This window comes from Pseudophryne corroboree, chromosome 1 (assembly GCF_028390025.1).
Source record: "Pseudophryne corroboree isolate aPseCor3 chromosome 1, aPseCor3.hap2, whole genome shotgun sequence".
In the NCBI taxonomy this organism is placed as follows: Eukaryota; Metazoa; Chordata; class Amphibia; order Anura; family Myobatrachidae; genus Pseudophryne; species Pseudophryne corroboree.
Genome location: NC_086444.1, coordinates 212,877,432 through 212,896,504, shown reverse-complemented (window position 1 = coordinate 212,896,504; position 19,073 = coordinate 212,877,432). Strand labels below are relative to the sequence as shown.

The following is a 19,073-nucleotide window of genomic DNA, read 5'->3' as shown; positions in this document are numbered from 1 at the left end:
ATCACGTCTGCTGTCCCTGAATTTCCACCCTATTCTCCAGGCCATTAGAAATGACTATTGCAGATGGCAACACCATAATCTTTCGTGGCTAGGCAGAATCAATGTTGTAAAGATGAACACATTACCCAAATTGCTCTATCTCCTCCAGACCTTACCAATTCGAATCCCGGACTCCTGGTTCCAGACTGTAAGATCCTTGATCCAACAATTTATTTGGCGCCGTAAGAGGCCCAGAATTGGTAGATCTATTCTGACTCGCCCGCCTAAAAAAGGTGGGTTCCAACTCCCAGATATCAAAACCTATTACCATGCAAGCCTCTTAAACAGGGTCTTGGATTGGACCAGGAGTCGGGAGGTCAAACAATGGGTGGTCTTGGAGGGTCTATGTGTCCATCTGTACCCTGAAATTTTCCCTTGGCTCCCGACCTTGCCCAAACTCCCGCAGCCTCACCCGACTGTTTCTCCTACGCTCGCCTTTTGGAAAGGGATAAGACGACGATCATACATCTCCTCTGTCTTTGGCCCCCTTACCTCCTTTTTGAGCAACCCGACTTTCCTACCTGGCCTCTCTCTGGGGTATTACCAAAACTGGGCGCTGGAGGGACTTTTTAGGGTAGGCCAGCTAGTTCACCCGTCCGGGAATAAGCAATTCTCGGAGATTCGAGCGAAATGGGAGATCCCGCAGGCAGACTTCTGGAAGTTCTTGCAGGTTCGACACTTTCTATACACGGATAATATGTACCGTCGGGCGTCCCGGGAGCTGACCGCATTTGAAAAAATGTGTGTTGCGCCCCTAAACCTCCTACATACTGTGTCCACCCTGTATAAGCTCCTATGTGCGTCTGACTCCTCGACCCCTCCTCTTTTCACCCAGAAATGGGAAAGAGATCTGAACATCTCACTCTCAGACAGGGATTGGGACTCTATTTTTCTTAAAGCCCATAAGAGTTCCATATGCATACAGGTCAGAGAAACACAATATAAGATTCTGATGAGATGGTACAGGCACCCTACCCTCCTCCACGCCATTTCCCCATCTATCTCTCCTGCCTGCTGGAGGTGCCATAGGGACCTAGGCTCTTTGGTGCACATCTGGTGGGACCTGTCCCCTTATTAAAACTTTCTGGGACGACGTACTTTCCATTTCCGGTGATATCCTGCATGCTCCTGTCCCATCTTACCCGGCTTTTTGGTTATTGAACCATTCCAGTACCCCACTCTCTCCCTATAAATCATCTCTACTACGACACCTTGGCAATGCCGCATGGGCAGTAATTCCCACTCTGTGGAGGTCCTCTAGTCCTCCTACACGGTATACCTGGTTCTCCAGACTAGACTATTACATGAATATGGAAGATATATTATTGAGTGCTGGGGATAGACGCTCTGAGTTTATTGCTATGTGGTTGCCTTGGATAGAATATAAGACCTCTGAGTCGTACAAGACTTATATTTCTTCTGTGAAATGAGACGGGAGGTGGGAACTTATTTGTTGTTTGCTATTTGGCATATGTCCCGGGCCAACATGTTTGAATCTATCTGTTCATTTCACATATTCTTCCCTCCTCTTCTCTGCATTCTCGGCTCAGTCACCTTTCTTCTATGTTATTTTCTTTTTCTCGTTCTGTATCTGTGTTCTATAATGTTTCTTATCTCAAAAATGTTAGTGCAGACTTTGGATATATTGAACACTCGGCTACTATCTTGTTTATGTTTAAATATAACGCTTTATTATGCCGTTGACTGATGTTCATATGTGTTTACATGCTGGTACAAGTCTGTATTCTTTTCAATAAAAACAGATTATACAACAAGAATTTTGAGGGGAAAAATGAATTTATTCCAATCTGGAATAAGGCTGTAAATATAACAAATTGTGGAAAAAGTGAAGCGCTGTGAATAGTTTCTGGATGCACTGTAAGTGACCAAAAAATAAATGTTATCAATTTTTTTTTTTGCAGAGGAAACAGTTGCATTCTTGCGGATGAAATGGGATTGGGAAAAACTATTCAGACCATTTCTTTCCTAAATTATTTGTTCCATGAACATCAGCTGTATGGACCGTTTCTGATTGTCGTTCCTCTTTCTACTTTAACATCCTGGCAAAGAGAGATTCAGATTTGGGCTCCTTTAATGAATGCTGCTGTTTACTTGGGTGATATTAACAGCAGAAATGTGGTAAGTTAAACAAGTTAATGTGGAAAAATATATATTTTTTAATTTGTAACATTGTTTGAAACCTCTTATATTTGGCCATCAAGTCTTGTAAATCCATTTATGAACAACAAACCTTGTAGTATGATCAAACTTAACCAGACAATACCAAAGAGAGGAACTCGTAGGCTAGTTAACACTGTTGTGTGCATCTTTCACTTAAGCCTTAAAATGCCTCTTTTATGCATCTGTATTACAATTATACTGTGCTGTCCTGCCTTGTCATAATAGATCCACCCAGCTGCTGCAGTCTATGCTGGTATCCCCAGCATAGACCTACCCCCTCCCAAATAAAATAATAATAATAATATTCCACTATACAGATTTTTTATGTATTTTTTTATCACAAACTTTTTTGTGTTTTTTGCAAATCCAAAACACAATATTCGCTGGTTTCCCAGTGTCTTTAGGGTTTGCTTGAACAGACGTGATTTGTGGTGACGCGTTATTTTCAGAGCTATTTCTTAGCGAGCACTTTCTATTTCAAACCATTTTATGTAAATTTTTAACAAACATTTCCAGTTTTTGTCTTATGCTGACAGCTTCTCACTGAGGGCTTTCCTAGGGTTTCTATAAAGAAATAAGTCTGAAATCTGATTCCTCAATGAAGCTTGAAAGAGTCTGTGTTACCAGCAACTCAGCACAGGAACATTGCCCCACTGCTTTCCACGCCCGCTCCATTTACAGGGTTTGGGAAGCAGCGTGGCGAAGTCCCTGAATTTATCTGTCCATTGCATTGGGGTAAGGTGTAGCAAGAGATTAAGCAATAGGAAGAAACAAGACCAGAATGGAGGAAGAGGGGGAACCTTTTCCTTAAAGTGGAAAATAACTCTGTTTAGTGAATCATTGGTGCTACATTTCTTGGACCCTCTTCTCCCTTCAGTGCACATTTTCTCCTCTCTGGCATCGTCCAATCCCTTCCCTGTACGGTTTCAAATAAAAATAAATTTAACATAACATCATTTGGAGTTTTTAATTGACGCCTGTTATATAGTCTTTTGTGTTCTTTGGCTCTTATTTCAGATCAGAACTCATGAGTGGATGCACCCACAGACAAAGAGATTAAAATTCAATGTTATTTTAACAACATATGAGATCCTACTTAAGGATAAAGTAAGTAATGTTTGGAGACTGCTACTCTTGTTTTATAATTGCTATGCTTGTTTATCTGGGTGTTTGACATTAACGTGTTAATCTTTAAACTGTTCATTCTTTTATTTTATTTGGTTCTATACAAATTAGTGACTATTTTATTGTCTCTAGGCCCCTGCACTGCAACGTCACCATTAGGCAGGTAACCGTACCAGACCATGTGCTGGGTGGTGCAGATTTTTCTTTTGGTCCTGAAAGGAGGTTCTGTAAATTGCATTATTAGAATTTGGAGAAATTTGTTTTTATTGTGTTAATCCAAAGTGGATATATCTGAGACAGCAATGCTAGACATCATTGGTTTTCTACAAAATGGGCTTGGTATACATCTTGTTTTACCCAACTTCAAGTTACAGGAGTCAGCACTGTGTGTTTATCTCAGGTCCAAATTGGCTTTCGAATTGATAATTTCCCCCAAAAAGTAAAAAAAGAATTGTTGTTCCTCCATCAACATATGTTGTGGTACCAAACAGTGCATCCATAAGTGTTTTAGGATGGATAACATTAAAATTTGTTTCCCTGATGGCAATTATGTCTCCCGTAACTATTGAAGTTGAGTCACTGGGGGATATTCAATTGTTTGAAAAGTCAGTTGGGTGTCTGTTTTTCCTATCTATTAAATAGGCAAAAACAGACTCCCATCTGACTTTTCAAACATTTGAATCTCCCCCACTATAACCAGGATAGAAGCTTTAAGAATACAGAACAGATGTTTTGTGATTTCAACTTTTAGGTAAGAAGTGTTGTGCCTTTTCCAAAACAAGCTATTTTCACATCGATACAGTGAAAATGGTACATTGCCACATATATGAAGAGTTTTCTTTTCTTGAGTGGTAGCGATTTCATGGGCATAGAAGGCTCAGGTCTTGGTTCCATTGGAATTCAAAGATTTTGTAAACCATCCTGAAGTGTGAGCACTTCCCAATCCTCGAATTGTGAACAGCATTGAATCCCAAGTGATAAAGGCACACCCTTGATTGATGTTCTCAACCCTCAACCACCAAACAAGAGATTGATGTGCTCTCAGGGACAGACTTAACCATACAGGGAGACATCTTACACTTCAACTTGAGTTCAAACTGGAACTTATTGAATATTACCACCTCAAAAAGTCAAGATCATCTTCCCCAGAATCCACATGCAAAAATGTTTCATTTCTATTTCATCCATAGGGGACACAGGCTTTACACTGGGTATTGATGGTGGACTGGAGTCTGGGCACCAGGCTGCCTCTCCCCTATACCTCACTCCCATCCACTGGAGTTCAAGTTTTTAATTTGGTGCCTACAGAACTGCCATTAAGCAGCTTCAATATAGTTTTTTATTTCTTTTTATTTTACTTTGAGCAGGCAGTGTGTCAGCATCCTATAGGACATCACTGATGCTCTGACACCCAGTGCTGGTGACCGCAGCACTGGTGACTGAGTCAGCGTCTTCGGGCAGGCTCCAGCGTGCACAGCAGGTGAGCCGCAGCCAGACATTTCTGGGACAGGTAAAGCGGCTCCCTGATTACAGGGAGCCACACACATCGTAGCTTTCACCAACGGTCAGGTAGCCCATCGGCGGTGCTGGCATTTGTGCCGATATTGTCTCCTAACCCCAATAGACCACCAGGGCATCTTTCTCTTACGTCCTAGAGGATGCTGGGGACTCCGTAAGGACCATGGGGTATAGACGGGCTCCGCAGGAGACATGGGCACCTATAAAGAACTTTTAGTATGGGTGTGCACTGGCTCCTCCCTCTATGCCCCTCCTCCAGACCTCAGTTAGATTTTGTGCCCAGAGGAGATAGGGTGCATTACAGGAAGCTTTCCTGAGTTTTCTGTGTAAAAGAATTTTGTTAGGTTTTTTATTTTCAGGGAGCACTGCTGGCAACAGACTCCCTGCATCGTGGGACTGAGGAGAGAGAAGCAGACCTACTTAAATGATAGGATCTGCTTCTTAGGCTACTGGACACCATTAGGTCCAGAGGGAGTCGGAACACAGGTCTCACCCTGGGGTTCGTCCCGGAGCCGCGCCGCCGTCCTCCTCGCAGAGCCGGAAGATAGAAGCCGGGTGAGTATGAGAAGAAAAGAACACTTCAGGGCGGCAGAAGACTCCCACACAACACACACAGGCACAGATGGGTGCAGGGGGGGGGGGGGGGGCGGCGGCGCCCTGGGCAGCAATAAACCTCGTTTTTGGCACAAATATATATATATATTAGGCTGCGGAGGCAGCAAATAGACAATCCCCCGCCATTTTTATGAAATTGAAGCGGGACCGAAGCCGCTGGAGGGGGCGGAGCTTGATCCCTCAGCACTAACCAGTGCCATTTTCTCCACAGAAGCTGCAGAGAACGCTGGCTCCCCGGACTCTCCCCTGCTGAACGCATCAGAGGGCTGAAAAAAAGAGAGGAGGGGGGCACATTTCAAGCGCAGTGAGTGGGAATAGCATTGGAGATATATATATATATATATATATATATATATATATATATATATATATAGAGAGAGAGAGAAAGTGACAAGGAACGCATTCACCAGGCTTCTTCAATAGTGAAAATGAGATTTCTTTAATTCAGCTCACATAGTTTACAGGGTCAGAGTCAACGTTTCGGTCCTCTATGGAACCTTTGTCAAGACCAAAATTTTAGGCTGCCTAAAATTTTGGTCTTGACAAAGGTTCCATAGAGGACCGAAACGTTGACTCTGACCCTGTAAACTATGTGAGCTGAATTAAAGAAATCTCATTTTCACTACTTGAAGAAGCCTGGTGAGTGCGTTCCTTGTCACTTTCTCTACTGGCTATTGCACCCCAGCAGTTGTGACAGTTCAGTATGCGAGTGCAACTTCTCTGGATCTATATATATATATATATATATATCTATCTATATATATATATATATATATATATATATCTATATATATATATATATATATATATATATATATATATATATATATATATATATATATATCTATATATCCATAAAGGTGTCCGCACTCACGTCCAATATGTCATCGCCGTGGGGTGCTCCTCATGATAACCCCAAAGGAAAGGTTTCACATATACCAGGTGTGTTGGAAAATCCAACAGAGGGCACTCACCAGTCCATAATGATAATAAAGGTTTTATTGATACATCTTAATCACCAGTAGTGTGTCGACGTTTCGACCCATAGGGCCTTTCTCAGGACAATCAGAGAGGACATCCAGACAGCATGCCAGTTACACTCATGTGTAAAACTGGTGAGTGCCCCCTGTTGGATTTTCCAACACACCTGGTATATATATATATATACATATACATACACACACTATCTGGGTTTTCCAGTGTCAGTTTGGCGCTGGGTGTGTGCTGGCATACTCTCTCTCTGTCTCTCCAAAGGGCCTGGTTGGGGAATTGTCCCCGTATAGTTATATCCCTGTGTGTGTGGGGGGTCGGTACGTGCGTGTCGGCATGTCTGAAGCGTAAGGCTTATCAAAGGAGGAGGTGGAGATGAGTGGTGTGTCCCCGTCGGTAGTGCCGTCGGTAGTGCCGACTCAGGAATGGATGGATATGTGGCATATGTTAAATGCAAGTGTAGCATCATTGCATAAGACGCTAGACAAAGCAGAATCCAGGGAGACATCAGGGGGTCACTCCACGCATTGGTCCGACTCACAGGGCCCGTCAGGGTCTCAAAGCGTCCCTTGTCACAAATGGTGGACACAGATACCGACACGGACTCTGATTCCAGTGTCGACTATGATGATGCTAGATTGCACCCTAGGGTGGCAAAAACTATTCAGTATATGATTATTGCAATAAAAGATGTTTTGCATATCACAGACGACCCCTCTGTTCCCGACACGAGGGTGCGCATGTATAAGGAAAAGAAACCTGTGGTAAACTTTCCTCCATCTCATGAACTTAATGAGTTATTGGAAAAAGCTTGGTATCTCCAGATAAGAGACTGCAGATTCCCAAAAGGGTTCTTATGGCGTACCCTTTCCCTACACAGGACAGGGCACGTTGGGAATCCTCTCCCATAGTGGACAAGGCTCTAACACGCCTGTCCAAGAAGGTGGCGCTGCCGTCTCCAGATACGGCGGCCCTCAAGGACCCTGCGGACCGCAGGCAAGAGACTACATTAAAGTCTATTTATACATATACTGGTGCTTTACATAGACCGGCAATTGCGTCGGCATGGGTATGTAGTGCAGTTGCAGCTTGGACAGATACCCTGTCATCTGACCTTGATACCCTAGATAGGGATACTATTTTGCTAACTTTAGCACATATTAAAGAAGCAGTCTTGTATATGAGAGACGCTCAAAGAGACATTGGATTGTTGGGTTCCAGAGCCAATGCCATGGCTATTTCAGCGAGACGATCCTTATGGACCCGCCAATGGACGGGTGATGCAGATTCAAAAAAGCATATGGAGGTTTTACCCTATAAGGGTGATGTGTTGTTTGGGGAGGGGTTTGCGGACCTGGATTCCACAGCTACCGCAGGTAAATCTACCATTTTACCTTTTGTTCCCCAACAGCAAAAGAAAACTCCACAGAATCAGATGCAGTCCTTTTGGTCGCAAAAGCCTAGAAGAGGTCGGGGCTCCTCCTTCCTTGCCAGAGGTAAGGGTAGAGGGAAAAGAATACCTGCTGCGGCGGGTTCCCAGGAACGGAAGTCCTCCCCAGCTTCTACAAAATCCACCGCATGACGCTGGGGCTCCCCTGCGGGAGTCCGCACCGGTGGGGGCACGCCTTCGACTCTTCAGCCAGGTCTGGGTTCGGTCAGACGTAGATCCTTGGGCGATGGAGATAGTTTCCCAAGGCTACAAGCTAGAATTCGAAGAGGTGTCCCCACGCCGATTTTTCAAGTCGGCCTTACCAGCTTCTACCCCAGAGCGGGAAGTAGTGTTAGCTGCAATTCAAACGCTGTGTCAACAGCAAGTGATTATCGGGGTTCCCCTGAGCCAACAGGGAAAAGGGTACTATTCGACCCTCTTTGTGGTCCCGAAGCCGGATGGTTCGGTCAGGCCCATTTTAAATCTAAAATCCCTGAATCTGTACTTGAAACGTTTCAAGTTCAAGATGGAATCACTCCGAGCTGTAATAGCCAGCCTGGAAGGGGGGGATTTTATGGTGTCACTGGACATAAAGGATGCTTACCTTCATGTCCCCATATATCCCGCTCATCAGGAGTACCTGAGATTCGCGGTACAGGATTGTCATTTCCAGTTTCAGACGTTGCCGTTTGGGCTTTCAACGGCCCATAGGATTTTCACCAAGATAATGGCGGAAATGATGGTGATCCTGCGCAAGCAAAGAGTCACAATTATCCCATACTTGGACGATCTGATAAAGGCGAGATCAAAAGATCAATTACTGAAGAACGTGTTACTCTCTCTGAGAGTGCTGCAGCAACACGGTTGGATTCTCAATCTGCCAAAGTCAGAGTTGGTTCCAACAACTCGACTATCGTTCCTAGGCATGATACTAGACACGGAACGAAAGAAGGTTTTTCTCCCGTTGGAAAAAGCCCAGGACCTCCAGAACATGGTCAGAGACCTGCTAAAGCCAAAAAGAGTGTCAGTTCATCAATGCACTCGGGTTCTGGGAAAAATGGTGGCAGCCTACGAGGCCATTCCCTTCGGCAGGTTCCATGCGAGGACGTTTCAATGGGACCTTCTGGACAAGGGGTCCGGGTCCCATCTACAAATACATATGGATGTGTTGAAGGCCCTAGCATAGGCCTATGCAATATAAAGTGATAATCACAGTGACAGAAATGGTAAAATAAATGGTATAATATACCCCCCACAAATTAATGGGGTGGCCCATGCAAGGGCTAATGACTTGAATACAACAGGTTTAAAAGTGCAAACAGACAGGTTTATTGATACAATTAAAAAACACAAATACAATTTTAGTAAAGTGCAATGTGGAATGGTATATCCTTTAAGGTTACTTGTGCTTTAAAGATAGCAGAAAGAAGCTCCCACCATTTCCCTGTATTGCGGTGGGCTAGCTTATAAATAAGCTGGTGTGGTCCTGGGCTGAAATAGCCTGGCACCACCGCAAAAGGTTTTTCAGCAATAGTTCACAGTGCCTCCACAAGCATCCTTTCCTCAGTTCCTCTGGAGACCGCCGGTCAGCCATACTACACCCAAGCCAGGAGTCCTGTCTGCATATCAACGTGCTGGAATTAGGGGCCATATACAACGGCCTTCGACAAGCGGAGGGTCTTCTTCGCAACCTACCGGTTCTGATTCAATCAGACAATGTCACAGCCGTGGCTCATGTGAACCGCCAAGGCGGGACAAGGAGCAGAGTCGCGATGGCGGAAGCCACCAGGATACTTCGCTGGGCGGAAAATCACGTAAGCGTTCTGTCAGCTGTCTTCATTCCGGGAGTGGACAACTGGGAAGCAGACTTCCTCAGCAGACACTATCTCCATCCAGGAGAGTGGGGACTTCATCAAGAAGTCTTTGCAGAGATAACGGGTCTCTGGGGAGTTCCTCAAATAGACATGATGGCGTCACGCCTCAACAAGAAGTTTCGGAGGTACTGTGCCAGGTCCCGGGACCCTCAGGCAATGGCAGTAGACGCTCTGGTAACTCCATGGGTGTTCCAGTCGGTCTATGCGTTTCCTTCTCTGCCTCTCATCACAAAGGTGTTGAGGATCATAAGACGGAAAAGAGTACAGACAATATTCATTGTTCCAGACTGGCCTCGAAGGGCCTGGTACTCAGATCTTCAGGAGATGCTCGCAGAAGATCCTTGGCCTCTTCCGCTAAGGGAGGACCTGTTACAGCGGGGACCCTGCACATTCCAAGACTTACCGCGGTTACGTTTGACGGCATGGCGGTTGAACGCCGGATCCTAGCTGAAAAGGGTATTCCGGAGGAGGTCATACCTACTCTAATAAAGGCTAGGAAGGAGGTGACTGTGAAACATTATCACCGTATCTGGAGGAAGTATGTATCTTGGTGTGAAGCCAAGAATGCTCCTACGGAAGATTTCCACCTGGGCCGTTTTCTCCACTTTCTACAGACAGGAGTGGATATGGGCCTGAAGTTAGGCTCTATTAAGGTTTCGGTTTATCGATATTCTTTCAGAAGGGATTGGCTTGTCTTCCAGAAGTCCAGACTTTTGTGAAGGGAGTGCTACTCATCCAGCCTCCTTTTGTGGCCCCAGTGGCGCCATGGGACCTGAACGTAGTGTTACAGTTCCTTAAGTCACACTGGTTTGAACCCCTTAAACCGGTAGAGTTGAAATTTCTCACCTGGAAGGTGGTCATGTTATTGGCCTTAGCTTCGGCAAGGCGGGTGTCTGAATTGGCGGCATTGTCTCACAAGAGCCCCTACTTGATTTTTCATGTGGATAGAGCAGAATTGAGGCGCGTCTCTCTTTTTACCTAAGGTGGTGTCTTCATTTCATATGAACCCAACCTATCGTGGTGCCTGTGGCTACGAGTGACTTGGAGGATTCCATGTCCCCAGATGTAGTCAGGGCCTTAAAGATTTATGTAGCCAGGACGGCTAGAATTAGGAAAACAGAGGCTCTGTTTGTCCTGTATGCGGCCAACAAGATTGGCGCGCCTGCTTCAAAGCAGACTATTGCTCGCTGGATCTGTAACACGATTCAGCAGGCTTATGTTACGGCTGGATTGCCGTTACCACATTCAGTAAAGGCCCATTCCACTAGGAAGGTGGGCTCTTCTTGGGCGGCTGCCCGAGGCTTTTCGGCATTACAGCTTTCCCGAGCGGCGACTTGGTCGGGTTCAAACACTTTTGCAAAATTCTACAAGTTTGATACCCTGGCTGATGAGGACCTAGCATTTGCTCAGTCGGTGCTACAGAGTCATCCGCACTCTCCCGCCCGATTGGGAGCTTTGGTATAAACCCCATGGTCCTTACGGAGTCCCCAGCATCCTCTAGGACATAAGAGAAAATAAGATTTTAAACCTACCGGTAAATCTTTTTCTCCTAGTCCGTAGAGGATGCTGGGCGCCCGTCCCAGTGCGGAAAATCTTCAAGACTTGTATATAGTTATTGCTTACATAAGGGTTATGTTACAGTTCGGTCTTGGACCGATGCTGCTGTTTGTTCATACTGTTAACTGGTTTTGGGTATTCCAGGTTATATGGTATGATTGGTGTGGGCTGGTATGAATCTTGCCCTTAGATTAACAAAATCCTTTCCTCGTATTGTCCTTCTCCTCTGGGCACAGTTCTCTAACTGAGGTATGGAGGAGGGGCATAGAGGAAGGAGCCAGTGCACACCCATACTAAAAGTTCTTTACAGGTGCCCGTGTCTCCTGCGGAGCCCGTCTATACCCCATGGTCCTTACGGAGTCCCCAGCATCCTCTACAGACTAGGAGAAAAAGATTTACCGGTAGGTTTAAAATCTTATTTTAGACAACAGGGCACAACTTTTTTTGGTTGCCATTGTCCAGGGATCCATGCCAGAAGTGTGAGCTAGGCTTTCTCTGTTCGCTACTCCCTCACTCCTTGGTGCGTTCATTCATACAGGCAGTCCTCCGCAGGGTATTCTCCTCTTTCTTCCCCCTCTAGAGAAACTGGGTGGCCATTTTAACCACATTGCCTGCCACATCAACTCTCCAGAGAGCAGTACCGTTCTTCTGCTCCCTGTATAACTCATTGTTGTGGTCAGGTTATACATACAGCTCCTTCCTCCCTTGTAGGTGTTGGATTGTTGAGTATTTTCTGCGCATTTGTTCATCGTATTGAATGTTCGTTGTGCATGAACTTTGTGTATAGGAGTACTTTTTTTTTTTTTTGTCTACACTGTCTCCTTATTTCGAATGTGTTAAGCCTGTATTCCGCTTGAAGTTTGTTCTTCTTTTTTTTTTTTTTTATCCACTGTATTGAAATACAGGTTGAGTATCCCATATCCAAATATTCCGAAATACGGAATATTCCGAATTACGGACTTTTTTGAGTGTGAGTGAGATAGTGAAGCCTTTGTTTTTTGATGGCTCAATGTACACAAACTTTGTTTAATACACAAAGTTATTAAAAATATTGTATTAAATGTCCTTCAGGCTGTGTGTATAAGGTGTATATGGGGGGTCATTCCGAGTTGTTCGCTCGCAAGTGAATTTTAGCAGATTTGCTCATGCTAAGCCGCCGCCTACTGGGAGTGAATCTTAGCATCTTAAAATTGCGAACGATGTATTCGCAATATTGCGATTACACACCTCGTAGCAGTTTCTGAGTAGCTTCAGACTTACTCGGCATCTGCGATCAGTTCAGTGCTTGTCGTTCCTGGTTTGACGTCACAAACACACCCAGCGTTCGCCCAGACACTCCCCCGTTTCTCTAGCCACTCCTGCGTTTTTTCCCGGAAACGGTAGCGTTTTTCCCCACACGCCCATAAAACGGCCTGTTTCCGCCCAGTAACACCCATTTCCTGTCAATCACATTACGATCGCCAGAACGATGAAAATGCCGTGAGTAAAATTCCTAAGTGCATAGCAAATTTACTTGGCGCAGTCGCAGTGCGGACATTGCGCATGCGCATTAAGCGGAAAATCGCTGCGATGCGAAGATTTTTACTGAGCGAACAACTCGGAATGACCCCCATGAAACATAAATGAATTGTGTGAATGTACAAACACTTTGTTTAATGCACAAAGTTATAAAAAATATTGGCTAAAATAACCTTCAGGCTGTGTGTATAAGGTGTATATGAAACATAAATGCATTCTGTGCTTAGATTTAGGTCCCATCACCATGATATCTCATTATGATATGCAATTATTCCAAAATACGGAAAAATCCCATATCCAAAATATCTCTGGTCCCAAGCATTTTGGATAAGGGAGACTCAACCTGTACTACTTTTTACCTGTTACACAATATAGTGAATGCCAATTTGTTCATTGGTATCCCCAGTTATTTTAATTTTTTCTTCAGGGTCTATAGTCTACACAGGGTTAACCTTGGTGTAGACCAGGACAGGCACAGAACATCAAAGCTTTTAAGCTCCCAGGATACTCTGGACTCCTCTCCCCTCATACACCACCCACAGCTCAGAGTCTTCAGTTTTTGTTTGGAGACAGGAGGAGCTGGTCACCGGTTAACAGTGGGACTGCATTTTTGCAGCCCAGACCTGTGCTGAAGTACTTTCTACTCAGATTTCAGACCATGAGGCTCTCTGTGTCCGGTGTTTCACAGCTTTGCAGTGAGTGCTTCCTTCGGCCACAGCTTCCAGTCAAGAATCAGCATGGTCTTCCACATTTTCACAGGTAATGTTGCAGTTAATTAGCTCGCAACACTGAGGCCCTACCCCTGTGCTAGGCTATCTACAGGCGTGGGCAAGGTTGCCAGTATTCTACCTGCAGTTAGTGATTTGCAGCTGGCTACCACAGAACCACAATGGGCCCAGTCATTCACTAAGTCATGCTGGTATCTGCATCTCTCCATCAGATGCTAGACAGGAACCGCTCAACCAAGCACAAGCCTTCCAGATGGTACAGTTCTATGCCCCTGTCTGGTTATGACTCAGATTTTGAGGTGTCCTTGGATCACGAGGATCATGTCTACATTACCACGGATATAGAGACCTCCTCTATCCCGGAGGATACCCTGCAACAAGTGGATGTTGACGCCCTGATGAAGGAATCTGACCAGACATCTAAGTCAGATGCCCCAGACTTAAATGTCAGAAGAAGGTGGCTGCTGAGTTACTTTCCTCAATGCAGTTTGAGGACCTCCTAGCAGAGGCATGGGCTAATCCTAACATGCGCTTCCTAGTCTCCAAGCACATTGCTGCTCTTTATCTGCAACCAGCTGTGGATAGACCAAATGGGAATCCCCTCCTCCAGTAGATGCTTACTTTGCCTGACTAGTCAAATCTGCTTTCTTAATATGGTTACCCTTAAGGAACCAACGGATGGGAAGTTTAAATTTTTCTTTGACAATTTACTCTAATGCAGGAGCTATTGCATGTCCAGTTCTTGCATCGGCTTGGATGGCTAAAGACCATTCTGGTGTCCACAGTACAGCGCTATGGTTTAACACATTAATTAAGCAGGCTCCTATCTTAGCGAGGCAGCCATTGGCACAGGTATTCTAACTTCTAAGGTGTTGATTTCTGCTATGGCAACCAGGAGAACCGTCTGGTTTTGTACCTAGTGTGCCACTGCAGACTTTTAAGAAGGCACTTGAAGCTCTTCCTTTAGCAAGTTAGTTCCCCCCCCCCCCCAGAGTTGGACAAGAATGACTACGGTAACTGCATCCAAGACTGATTTGCTTCCTTCTGCTGCAGCCCCCAGGTCACAAACTTCTACTTTTGGCTCCTTTAATCAGCAGGGTAAGGTCAAGGGTATTCAGGTCCAGAGGAAAGCAGATCTGGTCCACCAGACGTCGTCCTACTAAGCTGACTGACAAATCTGCCAGATGACAGGGTAGCTTCTACTTTTCTTGGATGTGTGGATGGTGACCACAATGGACTCCTGGGTCAGAGGTGTGGTTTCTCAAGGATACACCCTAACCGTTTAGAACCGTCCTCCTGCCCAGTACTTTTCAACAGGATTTCCAGTATATCCAGGAAAAGTAGACACACTGTGGAAGTCCATCAGTTCCCTTCTGGCATCCAGAGCCATCATCCCTGTTCCCTTGTCCCAGAGAGGCACGGGCTTCTATACCAATTTCTTCCTGGTTCAGAAGCCGGATGGTTTGTTTCATCCCATCCTCAACCTGAAGTTGCTCCAACAGGTACCTTCGGGTTTCCAAGTTCCTCGTGGAATCTCTGTGCTCCATCATTCTGGCTCTGGAACCAGGGACTTCATGGCCTCCCTAGATATACAGGAAGCTTATTTGCGTATTTCCATCAGTCGGTTACCGGCGCTTCCTCAGGGTTGCAGTACGGAAGGAATGTTTCCAATTTCAGGCTTTGTCATTTGGATTTTCCACTGCTCCACTTGTTTTCAGCACATCTACAACACAGTGGGGTCAGAATACTGCCTTATCTGGACTACCTACTCCTGGTTCAGTCACTGGATGTGCTGAGGGATCACATTTGCCTCACAGTGGATTTCAGTCTCATGGGGTGGATCATCAGTTGCCCGAAATCCACCTTGTCTCAGGAGATGCTACATTTTTGAGCCTTGTTGGATTCCTGAGTTTAGTGGGTGTTCCTACCCATGGACAAACTTTGTTCCTTGCAGACCAAGATTCACACATTCTTGAGTAACAGTCGCGTGCTAATCCATTCTTGTATGGATGTCCTGGACTCTCTGGCCTCTGCCTTTGACATGGTAGCATATGCCCAGTTTCACTCCTGTCCTATATGGAGATTCTGGCCCAGTGGAACAAATCCCATCTACATCTCAAGTCACAAATTATCAATCTCTCGAGAGGTCTGTCACTCGCTCTTGTGGTGGCTCCACCTGGACAAGGTCCACCCCTTTTGGATCCAGGACTGGGTCCTGCTAACCACTGACACATGTTGTTTTTTTGTTTTGTTTGGATATGGGGTTGGTATAAGTGTCCAGCAGTCGGTATCAATGACTTGTCAGCAGACATTTCAGGGGCGGTGGATGGCTTAGGAGAACCGGCTACCCATTAATACTCTGGAGCTCAGAGCGGTTTACAGAGCTCTTTGCTTAGCACAGCACCTTCTCCAGCATCGGCCGGTCAAGGTTCAGTCGGACAACATGACAGCAGTCACCTACATAACCATCAGGGCGGCACTCATGGAGCCATGAAGGAGGTGAGTTGCGTTTTTCAATGCTCAGTGTCCTCTTCTAGCTCTGTCAGCAGTCTACATTTCCGAAGTCCAAAATTGGAAAGCTGACTTTTTCATCCGCCAGGTTGCTCAATTGAGCAAGTGGGCACTATACCCAGAAGTCTTTCAGCTCCTGGCTCCCTGCTGGGGCCTGCCGGACATTGATATGATGGCGTCTCGACACAGCAAACTGCAAAGATGCTGCTCGCTCATCAGGGATCTGTGAGCTCTTCTGGTGGAGGCAGTGGTGTTTTGATGGACCTTCCCATTCATGTACATATTCCTTCCAATTTCAATGATTATGCGATCTCTCCACAAATTAAAGTGGAAAGGCGGCTCTGTGATCCTCGTGGCTCCAGATTGGCTGTAAAGGGCTTAGTATGCGGATCTCTGGTTCTCTCATTGACGCCCAGCTGTGTCTTCTCTCAGGCTGGATCTTCTATCTCAGGACTTGTACTTCCATCCATTTCTGAGCTATCTCACTTTGACAGGGTGGCTTTTGAGACCTCTGTCTAGAGAGCTAAGGGATTCTCCTGGTCCGTCATTCGTACCATGTTAATGTCATCTGGTGTTCAGCTCCAAGCTTCAACCCCAGGTTTTCCCGTCCATCGCAAGTCGTGTCTTTCTTACAGGGTGGTCTATTTTAAGGCCTCAGCCTTTCTCCGTTAAAGAATTATGGCTTGCCCACATGCCCTCTAAATTGAGGCTTCCAAAATTGGAGGGGATTCCCACCTTGTTGTATCTCCCTCATCTACACTGTGGTAACCAGGTCTTCCAGATCCGTAGATGTAGTAAACGCAAGCAGCCAATGTACCTTAAGCTTAAACGGAATAGCATCGCTAACCTCCAGAGTTCAGTTTCCAGGATGTCTAGTGCTTTGCGAACTGCTCCAATTGAAGACATCTCTGATATAAGCACCACTTATGGGATGAAGAATCGGCTCCTAACTCATCCCAAGCTATAAGAACAATGTAGCTGGGACTTTCAAAGATTTCTGCACGGAAGTATCAACCCCTGCACAGATGAGAGAAACCCTTCTGAGTGGCTGCATGTCACCCACAAGCTATATGGCAGTTGGGGAAGGCAGTTACTTTGTTAGGAACATCCATCTCTGCCTTTTCTTTCTTGTCTGATGTGAGCAGAAAATTACAGCCACAGAACAATAGCAAAACACAACTGGGAAATTTTTTTAAGTAATTCTGAAAGTCCGCCTGCAGAGCCAGGTTAATCTGAGGAACCTATCTCAGCAGAAATACTGTGTTTTGAAACTAGTTCCTTGCAGCAGATACTGTAGAATGTACGTGCCGGGGCTGGTAAAATGTTCGCACAGTGTGAGTGCCCACCAGGGAGGATGTGCATAAAGAGTAAAGCAGAAACTTCCCTCAGGCCTCAGACCAAAGATAGAAACCATCCCTAGGGACTGTGTCTACAGCTGCAGTCCCTAGAGGGACCTTACTGTTAGCAGTAATCCCCATCTAGCCCTGCCACGCCTCCCCAGGGCTGTAGCCCTAATGCTTGAAGTTTGGGACTTAATAATGTACAGTATACAAGCTAGCATGTGTTGTTTAGATTTAGAGTTGTATAGTTTTACATAGACAAGATCTGTATGACTCAATGCTGACTCATTTTTCCATTAGTCTTTTTTAGGAGGTGTTAACTGGGCATTCATAGGAGTTGATGAAGCTCATCGGTTGAAAAATGACGATTCCCTTCTGTACAAGACCCTGATTGACTTCAAGTCTAATCATCGTCTTCTTATCACGGGAACTCCTTTGCAGAATTCTCTTAAAGAGCTATGGTCTTTGCTTCATTTCATTATGCCAGAAAAGTAAGTTATTCTCCCAACAGAAGAGCTGCCCTATTGCACACAAATATTTTTTAATAGTAAGGGTAAAGTAATGGCCACCAAGAGTGCATTTGTGATTGTCAATTCCCAATGTAATGACCGTTTAAAAATGCACACTTTTGATTCTTGAATATCTGTATTAATTTGAGGATTTAAAAAAACCAAACTGTAGTATCTGCTTTCATGGAGTTAAACTTCTTCACAAGTATCCATTCTTGCTATTCCTCTACTCATAATTATGGGACTATAACCTCAGGAATTTTTTTCCTTAATTGAGTCCTGCAGGTGCAAGTACAGCCATGGCCAAAAGGGTTTGACAATGACACAAGTATTGGTTTTCACAAAGTTTGCTGCTTCAGTGTTTTTAGACCTTTTTGTCAGATGTTACTATGGTATACTGAAGTAAAATTACAAACATTTCATATTTGTCATAGACTTTTATTGACAATTACATTTTGGAAATGCAAAGAGTCAATATTTGCAGTGTTAACCCTTCTTTTTTAAGACCTCTGCAATTCGACCAGGCATGCCGTCAGTCAACTTCTGGGCCACATACTGACCGATGGCCGCCCATTCTTGCCTAATCAATGCTTGGAGGTTGTGGGTTTTTGTTTGTCCACCCGCCTCTTGAGGATTGACCACAAGATCTCAAAGGGATTAAGGTCTGGGGAGTTTCCTGGCCATGGACCCAAAATTTCAATGTTTTGTTCCCCGAGCTACTTAGTTATCACTTTTGCCTTATTGCAAGGTGCTCCATCATTTTATAGTAAAGCACCGCACTTCTTATGATTTACAGTGAACGTATATTAAAGTGGCTGCGTGCCTATCAGTAAACGTTGGGAGACTTCCACGTCATAAAATATACATTTATTTTAGACATACACATTTAAAAGGGATCAGTATGTAATACCTACAATCAAAATCCCGACAACAATTGACCGAGGTCAAAATACCGACATTTAAAATATCGACAGGTCAAAAAGTCGACGAGTTTTTCATTGTTTTTTTGGTGTGCATGTCAACATAGGTCGACATGGACAACGTATAAGTGTACCGCCTCCCCTCGCATGGTGAGCGCACTTCGGGCACGGTGCCTCAATGCGCTCGGCACACTATTATATTCCGCCATCAGGTCCACT

The 19,073-nt window shown here is 45.0% G+C and overlaps 1 protein-coding gene across 6 annotated transcripts in view; it reads left to right on the top strand.

The window, feature by feature from the left end:
• The window catches only part of CHD1 (chromodomain helicase DNA binding protein 1), a 290,764-nt gene that overhangs the window by 144,065 nt on the left and 127,626 nt on the right, over positions 1-19,073 (top strand). For all 6 annotated transcript variants that reach the window (XM_063964069.1, XM_063964066.1, XM_063964068.1 and 3 more), the window contains 3 exons: positions 1,962-2,178; positions 3,238-3,327; positions 17,726-17,916. In XM_063964069.1, coding sequence (XP_063820139.1) covers positions 1,962-2,178; positions 3,238-3,327; positions 17,726-17,916 — 498 coding nt within the window. The remainder of the gene's footprint in view (positions 1-1,961; positions 2,179-3,237; positions 3,328-17,725; positions 17,917-19,073) is intronic.